This window comes from Oncorhynchus kisutch, linkage group LG13, assembly GCF_002021735.2.
Source record: "Oncorhynchus kisutch isolate 150728-3 linkage group LG13, Okis_V2, whole genome shotgun sequence".
Taxonomy (NCBI): Eukaryota; Metazoa; Chordata; class Actinopteri; order Salmoniformes; family Salmonidae; genus Oncorhynchus; species Oncorhynchus kisutch.
Window position 1 is genome coordinate 28,083,262 of NC_034186.2, and position 15,969 is coordinate 28,099,230.

The 15,969-nt window shown below is 44.5% G+C and overlaps 2 protein-coding genes across 3 annotated transcripts; one reads left to right on the forward strand and one right to left on the reverse strand.

Annotated features, from left to right (window-relative positions):
• Positions 1–1,963: 1,963 nt before the first annotated feature.
• coa7 (cytochrome c oxidase assembly factor 7) lies at positions 1,964–3,768 on the reverse strand. The gene is made up of 3 exons (XM_020499235.2): positions 3,372–3,768; positions 3,030–3,170; positions 1,964–2,765 (listed from the first exon to the last, which is right to left on the reverse strand). Exons 1-3 carry the CDS (start codon positions 3,475–3,477, stop codon positions 2,323–2,325), a joined length of 690 nt encoding a protein of 229 aa, XP_020354824.1. The 5' UTR covers positions 3,478–3,768; the 3' UTR covers positions 1,964–2,322.
• Positions 3,769–3,791: 23 nt separating this feature from the next.
• Positions 3,792–15,660, forward strand: LOC109902669 (protein zyg-11 homolog). 2 transcript variants are annotated; one of them, XM_020499234.2, is made up of 18 exons: positions 3,792–4,219; positions 5,707–5,872; positions 6,065–6,276; positions 9,294–9,611; positions 9,818–9,931; positions 10,033–10,149; positions 10,241–10,381; positions 10,514–10,690; positions 10,844–10,908; positions 11,037–11,136; positions 11,242–11,292; positions 11,456–11,617; positions 11,760–11,807; positions 11,999–12,196; positions 12,275–12,327; positions 12,426–12,523; positions 12,637–12,816; positions 12,903–15,660. In XM_020499234.2, exons 1-18 carry the CDS (start codon positions 4,217–4,219, stop codon positions 12,917–12,919), a joined length of 2,220 nt encoding a protein of 739 aa, XP_020354823.1. In that variant the 5' UTR covers positions 3,792–4,216; the 3' UTR covers positions 12,920–15,660. The 2 variants fall into 2 exon arrangements, 1 of the variants encoding a protein (XP_020354823.1); XR_004202361.1 differs by having other exon boundaries at positions 3,796–4,219; positions 12,426–12,816.
• Positions 15,661–15,969: the final 309 nt, after the last annotated feature.

Here is a 15,969-nt window from a genome sequence, read left to right on the forward strand (position 1 = left end):
CGGCATTGCACGAACCCCAGTTTGGGAATACCTACTCTTCGGTAACTGAAGTAGGAAGGATGCTTGTATCTTTGTAGTGACTGGGTGTATTGATACACCACCCAAAGTTTAATTAATAACTTCCCCATACTCAAAGGGATATTAAATGTCTGCTTTTTCATTTTTTTACCCATCTACCAATCGGTGCCCTTTCCAAGGCATTGGAAAACCTCCCTGGGCTTTGTGGTTAAATCTGTGTTTGAAATTCACTGCTTGACTAAAGGACCTCACATATACAGTTCAAGTCGGAAGTTTACATACACTTAGGTTAGAGTCATTAAAACTAGTTTTTCAACCACCACAAATTTCTTGTTAACAAACTATAGTTTTGGCAAGTCGGTTAGGACATCTACTTTGTGCATGACACAAGTAATCTTTCCAACAATTGTTTACAGACAGATCATTTCACTTATAATTCACTGTATCACAATTCCAGTGGGTCAAAAGTTTACATACACTAAGTTAACTGTGCCTTTAAACTGCTAGGAAAATTCCAGAAAATGATGTCATGGCTTTAGAAGCTTCGGATAGGCTAATTGACATCATTTGAGTCAATTGGCGGTGTACCTGTGGATGTACTTCAAGGTTTACCTTCAAACTCAGTGTCTCTTTGCTTGACATCAAAGAAAATCAGCCAAAACCTCAGAAAAAAAAATTGGAGACGTCCACAAGTCTGGTTCATCCTTCGGACCAATTTCCAAACGCCTGAAGGTACCACATTCATCTGTACAAATAATAGTAATTAAGTATAAACACCATGGGACCGCGCAGCCGTCATTCCGCTCAGGAAGGAGATGCATTCTGACTCCTAGAGATGAAAGTACTTCGGTGCGAAAAGTGCAAATCAATCCCAGAACAACAGCAAAGGACCTTGTGAAGATGCTGGAGAAAACAGGCACAAAATTATCTATATCCACAGTAAAACGAGTCCTATATCGACATAACCTGAAAGGCAGCTCAGCAAGGAAGAAACCACTCCTCCAAAACCGCCTAAAAAAGCCAGACTACGGTTTGCAACTGCACATGGGGCAAAGATCATACTTTTTGGAGAAATGTCCTCTGGTTTGATGAAACAAAAATAGAACTGTTTGGCCATAATGACCATCGTTATGTTTGGAGGAAAAAGGGGGAGGCTTGCAAGCCGAAGAACACCATCCCAACCGTGAAGCACCAGGGATGGCAGCATCATGTTGTGGGGGTGCTTTGCTGCAGGAGGGACTGGTGCACTTCACAAAATAGATGGCATCATGAAGCAGGAAAATTATGTGGATACATTGAAGCAACATCAGTCAGGAAGTTAAAGCTTGGTCGCAAATGGATCTTCCAAATGGACAATGACCCCAAGCATACTTCCAAAGTTGTGGCAAAATGGCTTAAACACTTGGACAATAATTGTACAAATTAAATGCCTTTTATGGTATATAAAATAAAAGATGTTCCTTTACACGGTACTTTGGTCTATCGAAAAATATTTCAAATGTTGTTAATAAAGACATTTGTGGGGAAAAGTTCAGATTGTCCTGTCTTTTAAGAATCTCAGACCTCTAAAACAGCAACATGTCCTCTCAGCCTCATGGCAAAATAGCAAGAAATTTGCTATAATACCACACATTTTAACTCTCTACTCAGTCCCATCTGATTATTATATTTTGAACACAGCACAGAGGGGGATGAGCAAATGAAAGATAAGAAAATAAAACTCCTACACCAGCCCTGATTAACCAATACAGTAGATTTGCCATACCCCATAGCAGACTCATTTTCCTTGACTTGGACTCCATCTAGTGGCAGAACCAATTTACTTCCCAGATTGCTGCATTGTGACACGCTCAACTATGAACGGCACCCTTTTCTCACTTTCCATATAGGATGAGATACTCTCCATCATGGATTCCTAACTATAATGACACCACATGAACTGAGCTGTTTGTGGGAACTAATTTTAATCAGGTCAAGTTGTTGTCAATTTTCAGGCAGATGTGTTGGACTGAGAATGTGTACATGTCGAGATGGACAATCTCATATTGACAGAGTCGGTCCCCCATAGAGAAAAAAATACATGTACATGTATTACGAAGCAACATATAAACCATCCACACAGGTTAAAACACACACGTGAAACACACAACCTTTGGCCAGCACTAAGCAGTCATGTCTATGTAGCATGTCAGGTTACACACACTGCCCAAGAGGAAGCACAACATGACCCTGAACAATCATTCAAAACAAATTGCCCCTTTGGAACAAAGATTTATTGAAGAGACTTCCCTCTGACCAACCACTTCATTCCCCAAACTTGAGCTGCCTCTCTTTCTCCTGGAAGTGAAGCTCTTTTGCCCTGTTCTTAAGTTCCTCTGCTTTCTTCTCGTCCTTCTCAGCCCCGTCCCCCAGTTTATACATACGACTGGCGTTGGCACAACCCCAGACGTGTCCTAGCTCACAGGCTCTTGTGGCATACCTCAGAGCCAGGCCCATGTCCTTACTCTGCTTCGGGGAGCCCTCGATATACATGGCACTAAGGTTGAAGCAGGAGGGTGCGAACCCCCCTGTACATGCCTTCTCATAGTACTGCCTAGCCACCCCCGGGTCAGGGCCGGCTTCCATGGCTCGACCGTCATGGGCGAGGAGACCCACGTTGTGACACGCATCCACAGACTTCTTACCGCCACTGCTGCAGGCCGTCATGAAGCAGGAGTAGGCCATTTTCAGATTCTCTGCAAATCCCCCTGATAGAGAGATTTAGAACATGTTGCGCTTGACCACTTGGGGGATGGATTCAGGGTCTCTCTGTCTATCAGTACTTATCATCCTAATATTTCTAATTAATAAGATGACTTGTCTTAAAACATTTGTCAAGCCAAAGCCATACTCTTTCTCTAATCAAATCTTTAAATATTTTACTTGTCTAGTTGAGAAACGCAAATTGTTTCAGGCTTTGCTGTTGTAATCTGCTAGTGAATAGGATTAAGTTCAGTGGTGTAGTTCTGTACCTTTGCCTTGGATATAGTAAGCCCCGAGCTTGTAGCAGCTTTCACCATGTTTATTAGTCTCACAGTTGTGTTTGAGCACCTGGGCTGTCGACTCAAAGTTTTTCTTCACTCCCTCCATGTAGTCAGCAAGCCTTTGACACCCTGGCAGCAGAATACACGAGGTTAGCCACAATAATGAGTTAGACGGTGTGAAGGTTATAGTACTACATGAGGCATAAAGACACCTTAACACCAAGCACAATCAGTGGTTCAGAACCCCAGTTAGGGAACAGCAAATGATGGACCATTTGCTTAACATCACTCCCTTCAGCACTGTATAGGACAGTGCACTTCGCTCCTTACCTTCAGGGTCCTTCTCTCTGTAACACTGGTAGCTGAATTCCACACCTATGTTATCCAAATACTGCTTCACCTCTTTTTCGTCCTCAAAGTTTATCAGTCCAGACATGATTCAAACGGTGCAGTGTCCGAAAACAACACGTGTTAAAAAGTCCAGAACTTCCTTGTGACCTTGGTGTTGAACTGATGAGGTAACAATTTAAGAAAGAGCTCGTCTGGTCCCGTTGAAAAAAAAAATTACGCGTATTTAGAGATCACCTTGATAGTGGACAATGTGACGGACATGCAGTGAATTATAATCTATTTTCGTTTGGAATAAAAAAGGTAGAGATGCTCATTCCTGCTACTTTCTTCCTGGTTTTGTAATATACATGAAAGGGCTTCCGTAGTCCCGCCCCATCGACCGGTGATGTACTTCCTGTGTCACTTTTTTATTTATTTTTACGGTCTGTCAACAAAAATAGAGCTACAATCTATCTGCAATATTAAAGCTGATTTAGCACCCTAAATTTAAAAAAGTATGTGTGTAGATTTAGATTAGTGTCAGCCTTCAGCCTAGGTTAACTAACGGACATGGTTTGAAAATGAAGTCGAAACATTTTCACAACTATATTAATCGTTTTCCAGGAACATCGATTTTCTATTTTAGTTCGGTACCAACAAGTTAGCTAGCTTGTAGCTAACGTTAGAACCCTAGATAGCTAGTTATCACCTTGCAAAAAATAATCCAGCAAGATTAGGCTAGCTAAGTAGCAAATTAACAAGGGAAACCGAGACCACTCGGCGTAGGTAGAGACCAATAGCGATATTGATCTTTGGTCGGGAGTCAAGCCTGCAATTTTTTGAAAATGGTGAGTTTTGTTTTCGATATCAATGTCTAGCATTTAATTGTCGTGCATTGTTGACAAGGACCAGCAAGGCATCGAACAATGCATACCAGTAGCAAGCTAACTAGTCTTAGTTAGATATCTGCTGAAATTTGATCCACGTCGTTAACTAGTTAAATCTTCTTATTTTTTAGCTCAGGAGGATGGATAATTATCTAGCGATCATTGCTCGTTATTTTGGGGTTTGACAACAGCCCACCACTCCAGACATACTCTACCTCCCGGGAGTTATGGGTATCAAGTCTCATTGGCGACCATTTTAACTTTGGCCATATGCTTGGTTTTCCATTTGGGAGTGCTGTCATACACTATATATACAAAAGTATGTGGACACCCCTTCAAATTAGTGGATTCGGCTGTTTCAGCCACACCCGTGTATAACATCGAGCACACAGCCATGCAATCTCCATAGACAAATATTGGCCTTACTGAAGAGCTCAGTGACTTTCAACGTGGCACCTTCATAGGATGCAACCTTTTCATCTAGTCAGTTCGTCAAATGTATGCCCTGCCAGGGCTTCCCCGGCCAACTGTAAACAATGGCTCAGTGTACACAAGCTTACAGAACAGAACCACCGAGTGCTGAAGCACGTAGCGAGTAAAAACCGTCTGTCCAATGTCAGCACAATAACCTTTAGTCGGGAGCTTCATGACGAACAGTTACTGTGCAGATGTTGCTTCGAGGTTTCCATGGCCGAGCAGCCACACACAAGCCTATGATCACCATGCGCAATGCCAAGCATTGCCTGGAGTGGTGTTAAGGTCGCCGCCATTGGACTCTAGAGTAGTGGTAACGTGTTCTCTGAATTGATTAATCACACTTCACCATCTGGCAGTCAGACGGACAAATCTGGGTTTGATGGATACCAGGAGAACACTACCTCCCCCAATGCATAGTGCCAACTGTTTAGTTTGGTGGAGGAGGAATAATGGTCTGAGGCTGTTTTTCATGGTTCGGGCTAGGTCTCTTGGTTCCAGTTAAGGGAAATCTTAATGCTACAGCATACATGGTCATTCTAGACGATTCTGTGCTTCATACTTTGTGGCAACAGAGGCCCTTTCCTGTTTCAGCATGACAATGCCCCGTGCACAAAGCAAGGTCCATACAGAAGTGATTTGTTGAGATCAGTGTGGAAGAGCTTGACTGGCCTGCACAGAGCCCTGATTGTCAACCCCATTGATCACCTTTGGGATGAATTGGAATCCCGACTGCGAGCCAGGCCTAATTGCACAATGTCAGTGCCTGACCTCACTAATGCTGAATGGAAGCAAGTCCCTGCAGCAGTGCTCCAACATCTAGTGGAAAGCCTTCCCAGAAGAGTAGAGGCTGTTACTGCAGCAAAGGGGATCCCAACTCTATATTAATCCCCATGTTTGACAAGCAGTTGTCAATATAGTTTTGGTCATGTAGTGTAAGTGTCTAATGTTGTGTGTGTGTGTGTGTGTTCCAGGACGAGGCGTCCCCGGCATCTCTGACAGACCTGTGTCTGTCCTACGTGAGTGGGAACCTGGAGAAGTTCTGTGTGAAGCACGCCGATGGATCTCTCTGTCTCAGAGACTCTTTACTGTTCCCCCAGGAGCTAGCTGACCAGCTGTTAGCTAAAATGGCCACTGAAGGTAAGTGAGCAACGAACATGAAGTAGTCAGTGGTCACAGATCCAAGCTCAGATCCTTACCTTGATTATTAGTACAAAAACACGAAACAGGCCTTTAATTCAGTGTCTAGAGCAGTAATGGGCTATTTCCAGTCATTGGGTGATATTTGTCCCAGCCCAGCTCTAACAAAAAATGTGTGGGTGTTGTTTTCAGGTCTGTTGAATGACAGTACAGTGGGAGTGTTTCGTAGCTGTGAGTACCTAAGGCTGCGTCGTGCGTGTATCCGGACTGCTCGTATCTCTGCCGAGGCATTCCAGAGAGCACTCTGTCCTCACCGCCTGCTGGAGCTGGACGCTGCCAGGGTCAACGCTGACCTCACCATCTCTGACATACTACAGGGACTGGCCTCCAACAAACACTGCCAGGTAAACATACAGTGCATTCAGAAAGTATTCAGACCCCTTGACCTTTTCCACATTTGGTTACATTACAGCCTTATTCTAAAAGGGATTCAATAGGTTTTTTTCCTCAGCAAACTACACACAATACCCCATAAGGACAAACCAAAAACAGGTTTTTGCACATTTATAAAGTGAAAAAGGAGCATTCAGACCCTTTACTCAATACATTGTTGAAGCACCTTTGGCAGCGATTACAGCCTTGAGTCTTCTTGGTTAGGACTCTACAAGCTTGGCACACCTGTATTTGGGGAATTCTCCCATTCTTCTCTGCAGATCCTCTTAAGCTCTGTCAGGTTGGATGAAGAGCGTCGCTGCACAGCTATTTTCAGGTCTCTCCAGAGATGTTCGATCGGGTTCAAGTCTGGGCTTTGGCTGGGCCAATCAAGGACATTCAGAGACTTGTCCTGAAGCCACTCCTGCATTCTCTTGGCTGTGTGCTTAGGGTCGTTGTCCTGTTGGAAGGTGAACCTTCGCCCCAGTCTGAGGTCCAGAGCACTCTGGAGTAGGTTTTCATCAAGGATCTCTCTGTACTTTGCTCTGTTCATCTTGGAATCGATCCTGACTAGTCTCCCCGTCCCTTCCTCTGAAAAACATCCCCACAGTATGCTGCTGCCACCACCAGGCTTCACCATATGGATGGTGCCAGATTTCCTCCAGGCGTGACGCTCAGCTTTTAGGACAAAGAGTTCAATCTTTGTTTCATCAGACCAGATAATCTTGTTTCTCATGATCAGAGTCCTTTAGAGGCCTCTTGGTAAACTCCAAGCGGGCTGTCGTCTTTTACTGAGGAGTGTCTTCCGTTTGACCACTCTACCATAAAGGCCTGATTGGTGAAGTGCTGCAGAGATGGGAGAACCTTCCAGAAGGACAACCATCTCCACAGAGGAATTCTGGAGCTCTGTCTGAGTGACCATCAGGTTCTTGGTCAGACAGGTGTGTGCCTTTCCAAATCATGTCCAATCAATTGAAATTACCACAGGTGGACTCCAATCAAGTTGTAGAAACATCTCAAGGATGATCAATGGAAACAATGCTCCTGGGCTCAATTTTGAGTCTCATAGCAAAGGGTCTCAACTTACTTAACTACAGTGCCTTGCGAAAGTATTCGGTCCCCTTGAACTTTGTGACCTTTTGCCACATTTCAGGCTTCAAACATAAAGATATAAAACTGTATTTTTTTGTGAAGAATCAACAACAAGTGGGACACAATCATGAAGTGGAACGACATTTATTGGATATTTCAAACTTTTTTCACAAATCAAAAACTGAAAAATTGGGCGTGCAAAATTATTCAGCCCCCTTAAGTTAATACTTTGTAGCGCCACCTTTTGCTGCGATTACAGCTGTAAGTCGCTTGGGGTATGTCTCTATCAGTTTTGCACATCGAGAGACTGAAATTTTTTCCCATTCCTCCTTGCAAAACAGCTCGAGCTCAGTGAGGTTGGATGGAGAGCATTTGTGAACAGCAGTTTTCAGTTCTTTCCACAGATTCTCGATTGGATTCAGGTCTGGACTTTGACTTGGCCATTCTAACACCTGGATATGTTTATTTTTGAACCATTCCATTGTAGATTTTGCTTTATGTTTTGGATCATTGTCTTGTTGGAAGACAAATCTCCGTCCCAGTCTCAGGTCTTTTGCAGACTCCATCAGGTTTTCTTCCAGAATGGTCCTGTATTTGGCTCCATCCATCTTCCCATCAATTTTAACCATCTTCCCTGTCCCTGCTGAAGAAAAGCAGGCCCAAACCATGATGCTGCCACCACCATGTTTGACAGTGGGGATGGTGTGTTCAGGGTGATGAGCTGTGTTGCCTTTACGCCAAACATAACATTTTGCATTGTTGCCAAAAAGTTCGATTTTGGTTTCATCTGACCAGAGCACCTTCTTCCACATGTTTGGTGTGTCTCCCAGGTGGCTTGTGGCAAACTTTAAACAACACTTTTTATGGATATCTTTAATAAATTGCTTTCTTCTTGCCACTCTTCCATAAAGGCCAGATTTGTGCAATATACGACTGATTGCTGTCCTATGGACAGAGTCTCCCACCTCAGCTGTAGATCTCTGCAGTTCATCCAGAGTGATCATGGGCCTCTTGGCTGCATCTCTGATCAGTCTTCTCCTTGTATGAGCTGAACGTTTAGAGGGACGGCCAGGTCTTGGTAGATTTGCAGTGGTCTGATACTCCTTCCATTTCAATATTATCGCTTGCACAGTGCTCCTTGGGATGTTTAAAGCTTGGGAAATCTTTTTGTATCCAAATCCGGCTTTAAACTTCTTCACAACAGTATCTCGGACCTGCCTGGTGTGTTCCTTGTTCTTCATGATGCTCTCTGCGCTTTTAACGGACCTCTGAGACTATCACAGTGCAGGTGCATTTATACGGAGACTTGATTACACACAGGTGGATTGTATTTATCATCATTAGTCATTTAGGTCAACATTGGATCATTCAGAGATCCTCACTGAACTTCTGGAGAGAGTTTGCTGCACTGAAAGTAAAGGGGCTGAATAATTTTGCACGCCCATTTTTTCAGTTTTTGATTTGTTAAAAACATTTGAAATATCCAATAAATGTCGTTCCACTTCATGATTGTGTCCCACTTGTTGTTGATTCTTCACAAACAAATACAGTTTTATATCTTTATGTTTGAATCCTGAAATGTGGCAAAAGGTCGCAAAGTTCAAGGGGGGCGAAGACTTTCGCAAGGCACTGTAACTTTATTATTTATATATCTTTTTTAAATATAAAATAGGTAAACATTTGCTTTGTCATTCTGGGGTATTGTGTGTAGACTGATGAGGAAAACATTTTATTTGATCGATTTTAGAATAAGGCTGTAACGTAAAGATATTTGGAAAATGTCAAGTGGTCTGAATACTTTCCGAATGCAGTGTACACAGATAAGAGCGCTTCCAGCAGGGACAGACAACCGCAAACACTCTCCCTCCCTCACTCTCCAACTTCTTCCTCCCCACAGGAGAGCTTACAGCGGTTGGTCCTGACAGGTCTAACCATGTCCTCTCTGGAGGAACCATCTCATCACCGCTTCAGCTCTCTCCAGGGGCTCCGCTCCCTCTCCCTGGCCAATGTGGACTTCTACGATGCTGGGCTGGCTGACGTGTGTTCCCTACCCCGCCTGGAGAGCCTGGACCTGTCCAACACCTCAGTAACCAACCTCAGTCCTCTACTGGGCCTCAGGGAGAGGCTGAGGTCACTAACACTACACCAGCTGAAGAGGCTGGAGATGAGCACCGCACAGCTATTGGCTGTCATTGGACAACTGGAGGCACTGCAGGTGGATGGGGACAACTCTTAGCTCAAGTTCTGTATTCATTTGCTCCACTATAAAAAGCATATATATCGCTGAGTGAAGTTTCTTAAACCTTTTTCTAGTTCCGGCACTGTGATTGTTCCCTATCCCTGACGTTTACTTGTGGTGCTCGAATAGTGTTATTTCTGATACTCATGCTTTTGTGGATGTGTGAAAACCTACCTATGCAGCACCTGGACATCAGTGATGATAAACAGTTCACATCAGACGTGGCTCGTCAGTTGCTGGGCGAACCTGGGATCCTGCCTGCTCTGGTCTCTCTGGATGTGTCTGGACGCAAACAGGTACTGGAGACAGAGTATGAGTGGAGTTGGCTCGAGTTGTGAGTGTGTGTATTGCAGCTGTGTGTGTAGAGTGTTTACCTGGTGTGTGTGTGTTATGCCAGGTGACAGATGCAGCGGTCAAGGCGTTTGTAGAGGAACGTCCAGGGATGACCTTTGTTGGTCTGCTGGCTACAGATGCTGGCTTCTCTGACTTCCTCAATGGAGAGGGCATCCTCAAGGTGGGTTTCACTGTTTTTCTTCTCTGTCTTTGTAGAGGAAGCAGCAATACTGACTGAGCACCACGCTATGTATGTGTCCTCTGTTTGGCAGGTGACAGGAGAGGCAAATGAGACTCAGATCTGTGAGTCGCTGCTTCGCTACAGTGAGAGAGACGGCTTTGTCAGAGAGGCTCTGTTTCATCTGTTCAGTCTCACTCACGTCATGGAGAAACCACGGCCTGACATACTCAAGGTACACACACATTGTGTAATGTCTCCTCTACCCTTTACCTCAAAATACATCTTACAACAGCATGGCTCTGTGTCCACATTTTTATAAAGTAATGAGTCACTCCCTCTTCTTCCTCGATCCTTCTGTCTCTAGTTGGTAATACTGGGGATGAAGAACCACCCTGCCACCCTGAACGTCCAGTTGGCAGCCAGTGCGTGTGTGTTTAACCTGACCAAGCAGGACCTGGCAGCGGGCATGCCTGTTAGACTGCTTGGCACAGTCACTCAACTACTGCTGGAGGCCATGAGGACCTTCCCTAACCACCAACAGGTACACACACACTCACCTTCTCCTCCATATTGTTTACACATATCCAGGTTCGTCCCATCTGTAAACACAGACTGGCTAGGGGCTGTTTCTGGACCAGGCTTGAGTGGGGTTTTGTTTTGGCTCTAACCACCATCTTGGATCCTTTTTCTCCAGTTGCAAAAGAATTGCCTTCTCTCTCTGTGCAGTGACCGCATACTGCAGGAGGTCCCCTTCAACAGGTAGGTATACACATTGTATGACTTTGACTGTAGATGTATTCATCCTTTAAGATTGTGTCTCATGAGAGACGTAGTATGTACAATGCATGTATCCTTTGTACTGTGTATGTGTGTGGTCTATAATCCAGGTTTGAGGCTGCTAAGCTGGTGATGCAGTGGCTATGTAACCATGAGGACCAGAACATGCAGAGGATGGCTGTGGCTATCATTTCTATACTGGCTGCCAAGGTAGGGGTGTGTGTGTGTGCCTACATGTCTGAGTGTGTGTCAAATATGGTATTAGAAATGTGTTTGAGGTTTGGTCTTTGCTGATGTGTGTGTTTTCCTATACAGTTATCTACAGAGCAGACAGCCCAGCTGGGAGCAGAGCTGTTCATAGTGAAGGTGAGACTGTTCAAACATCCTTCATTCACACAGCTGGCCATTGGCACATGCCTTCCCAATCAAAATAATCGCTGTCTGCAGTGTTTAAAAATAAATACAGTAATTGTCACAATCTCTCTGTCTATCCCCCCCTTTCTCTTTCCCTCTTTCTCTCTCTCTGCAGCAACTCCTCCACATTGTGCGTCAGAAGGCGACTCAGGGCGGGGTGGATGCCACCCTCAAGTTCACACTGAGCGCGCTCTGGAACCTCACCGACGAATCACCAACCACCTGCCGCCATTTTATAGAGAACCAGGGACTGGAGCTGTTCATTAAAGTTCTGGAGGTAGTACACACACATACTCACAGACCCTAGAGCTGTTCATCAAAGTGCTAGTTACAACACTCTCTCTCTGACGTTCTTACTGCCTGAAGTGCAAGTTGACTCACTCACGCCTCTTTATTGTCCCCTGTCTTTCTCTCTGTAGTCGTTCCCCTCGGAGTCTTCCATCCAGCAGAAGGTGTTGGGGCTGCTGGTGAGTCATAGTGAACCTTTGACTGACAGTGTATTTATTCTACTGGTCAGTAACCCTGGTTTGTGGTCGTAGGGGCTAGCCGTAGTGAATTCAGCAGAGACAAACTACTGATGAAACCGATTTGTTTTATGTTTGAATCATCCCATTTGAAGTGGTGGAAGAACTGACTGTGTGGCTCTGTCTCGCTCCAGAACAACATAGCAGAGGTCGGGGAGCTGCATGAGGAGCTGATGGTTCAGGGCTTTCTGGATCACATCTGCTCCCTGCTCCACAGCCCTGAGGTGGAGGTGTCCTACTTCGCTGCTGGGATACTGGCCCACCTCACCTCCAGAGGAAAGGCTGCATGGACACTCAGTATCACACTGAGGTCTGACCTGCTAGAACAACTGGTACGTGGGGGAGGTCTGTGAGTTGTTATACCACCTGTGTGTGTGTAATAATTGTCTCGTGTTCTGTGTCTCCTCCAGCACTCTGCCATCCTGAAGTGGCAGACCCCAGAGTGTGAGATGGTGGCTTACAGGTAAGACCTCCATGCACACACACGAGGAGAGGAAGCCACTGTAAACTATTAAGATGCAGCCTGAGTATTAATGATCTCCCCCCCCCCCCCCTCTGTAGGTCCTTTAACCCTTTTTTCCCCCTGTTGGAGTGTTTCCACACCCCAGGAGTCCAGCTGTGGGCAGCCTGGGCCATGCAGCATGTTTGCAGCAAGAACGGTGAAACACACACACTCCATATAGAGCTTAATAGTTTTCTACCTGTCCTACGTTTCAGTATATTCTGCTCTGTGCGTCATCAATGTGAGTGTACTCTCTCTGGACTCCTGCAGCCCCTCGGTACTGCAGTATGCTGCTGGAGGAGGGAGGTCTGCAGCAGCTGGAAAAGGTCCAGACACACCCCGACACACACGCAGATGTCATGCGATTGACTGATGGCATCCTGGAGAGCCTGCAGCGCCACCAGGCTCGCACCGGCCAGACCACACAAACACCCCCACACACACACAAAGGTGAGACACACACACACTGATTTCTGGTGTGTGTGATTTCAAAACATGTTAAAAGTAAATTAAACTGCTCTGTCTTTCTCCTCCAGAGAGTGATACACCCTGATCAGAACCCATTCCACCTGTAATGTCAAGACAAGAGTCCAGGAAGAGGTGTGTGTGTGTTCACACATGTTCATTAAGCCTGTCGCATGCTTCCCAGTCGAAACAGTTTGCGGCAAATTTTTACGTTTCTGATTATATTGGAGTTCGCAGGTTTTTTTTCCAGTTGTTCGCGCACCAAATGTGTTCTTGAGGCAAGCCAAAGTCAACAGTACTACGGGATTCTTCATTGAAGTGTTTGTCATTCAGTGAACCTAGTTTGAATGCACATTTTTCACTTGAGAAATACTGCACCAAATTTATCAAAATGATTTACAGATTCCTTGATTCTTCGTAGATTAATTCTGACTATTGAGCAGGTGGCTATGTTGCTACGGCGTTTCAAGAGGGAGATTTTTCAAGCAAAAGTCTTTAAAGGGAGTATGCGAGGCACAGACGTTTGCTTCCCCGAGCCGAGTTCTACTTGGCGTAAACCAAACCTAGTATGTGGGCGCCTTTAAACTGGGGTGAGGAAAGACCCTGTCACAAGGTGGTGCTGTAAAGTGAATGAGAGAACACATACCTTGCTGTTATTTATTTTCTTGTTTGGTTCAAAAGCAACAGTATGACTAAGTGTACTACTGTTGGGATAAGGAAATTATGATTGATTTAACTAAAGAAAAATAAACCTTAAGACAAGCATGAGTTGTTGGTTAACAGCGTCCATAGCATGAATAGAAAACCAGTTGAACTATATGGTTTAACTGTTTCTTTCCTGTTGGACTCTGAAAGGGCCACTAATCAACATCAATTAACACCATTGACATCGATTCATGGTTGGAGTTCTGCAGGCGCACCAAGTTTGGATTCAGCCCCTAAAGGGCACTACATACCGTACGCAAACAGCGATGGGGCGTCATATACGGGCCATTCCCAAATTGGATCCGCACAAAAGTATGTAGAAGTACCTAGAAAACAACGCTGTTGCTGCGTTTGCGTAAAGTGTGTAGCAGCCTTAAAGCTCAGTTCTGGGGTTGAGAGTCCAGCCCCTCGGGCTGATTAGCTAATATATGCACATGACGGTGTGATTTCCCAGCATGCTCAAGTTTGTCTGAATGATCTTTTGATTCACCCAGTTTGTAGCAGGACTATTCAAATCCAGACATGGAGGTCCACAATACAGTCCATAGTTATTTTGTCTGTGGTAGTTAATTGATCATTATAAATGTATGAATTCATTTATGGATACATTTTTGCCACAGTGTATACTCACCAGGAGTTGCAGGTCTGAATCAGTCCCTGATTTAGAGGGTTAGGATGAAAACCAGCAGTATTGTGGACCTCCAGGACAAGATTTGAGTTCTCCTGGTTTATAAAAATTATGTTAATAGTAATGTTGTTTCCCTTGTGGACAAAAATGGCAATAAATATACTGGTCAACATTAAGACAGAATACATATACGACTTTGCACAGTAGGAAGAAAGAACTCAAGAAAATAAGTTATGTGCTTCCATGGTTGCTGGTCTGTGTGCATGCTTGCGTATTTGGATCAGTGTATAGGTGAGTGTGTGTTTGATGCTAGGGGGAGTGTTTGTACTGACATGGCCCACATGACTCACAGCGCTGGGAGAGCTGTAACTTCCCTGGTCTGGAAAGGAGGCCGTTCGTTAATGCAATATTCACTCAGAAATTGTGACGGGTTTTATGGTTTCTCAATGTTTTTGTTTTTTTCCCCTCTGGGTTTGAGACCTCGTTTGGATTTGAAAATCCAACTGTTGTAGTTGAAGGGGGTGACGCTCGGGGGCTGTGCATCTGGGTGTTTGAGTGAGAAAGAGGAGAACCAACCAGTAAAATCACAGCCCCCTTCATTATCGACACATTGTGCCGTCAACCTCAAAGAGCCATTCCAGACTCTGAAGTCAGGAGGACTTAGAGTTAAGTGCTAGCCACTATAGCCAGACAAGTGTTTGTAGTTTCTCATCTCCCATATTCAAGTACAGTCTTTAATGATTGGTTTAAAGTGTTGGAAACAATATAATATGTTTTGTTGTTTATTTCAAAAGGAGGTACAAAAGAAAACGTAGGAGGCAAAACTGAGTTGAATTCTGCGATTAAGGGGAGAGGCAGCGAGAGTAGCGCAATCCCAAAAAGACGCCTATCCCAGGGGTGTTGAACTCATTTTGCCCCAGGGGCTGCATTCGCTTTTTGAGGGCCGCACTAAAAATGTTATTTCCTTGCCGTCAAAATGACAAAACTGTCTATCTGCAACGGTCTGTACATTGCACCCTCCTGAGCATGAGCCTGGTTGTGACTAATAATGATATATGCTACTGATCTCGTCTTCATTCTCTATGCAATGGCGGTTGAAACTACATTTCATGCCTGCTGGCAAATCTCCACATGCTTGATTTCAAATCAGCCTACACATTGTATGTGCATGCTACCACTGCATGGGTCAAAGTATCTATTCTCTATGGCATTAAGAGAAATGCACAGAACAAACTGAACTGTAAACTAAAGTCAGTATTTTCTACATTTATACTGACAGAATATTACATTTGAGTTGTCCTCTCACTATGATTGAAGCTGTGGGAAAGTTTAGTCTTGTCTGTGCATTTACCCTAATGTGACAGTTTCCTCTTTCTGTATGGGTATTTCATGAAACGGAGTGGGGTGTCTCTAAAGGGAAGGCCATTTGCTAAGATGCCATTTTTCTGCTGAGGGTCATTTTTTCATGTTTCTGAAATAAAGAATGTACACCCCCATTGGCTGTAAACTGGCAGTCTGTTTTACTTTCTCAAAAGCCATCCTTGATCCATATGCTAAAATATATTACAACTGCAGATTAAAAAACAAACACAACCCTCCATGTGTGTTACTCTCCATTGTAGAGTGGGGGTCTCTTCTCTATAAAGGCAGCCATGCCCTTGTGTCAGGATCAGCTGGAGAAAGAGACATGATATACCACTACAGTTTGACCACGGACAATGCACATGGGCATTTTACCAGTTGATCTCTTACCCTGGCTTAGCACATCCTCTCTGGCCATCCCTGATGTGACGTCCACCTGAGAG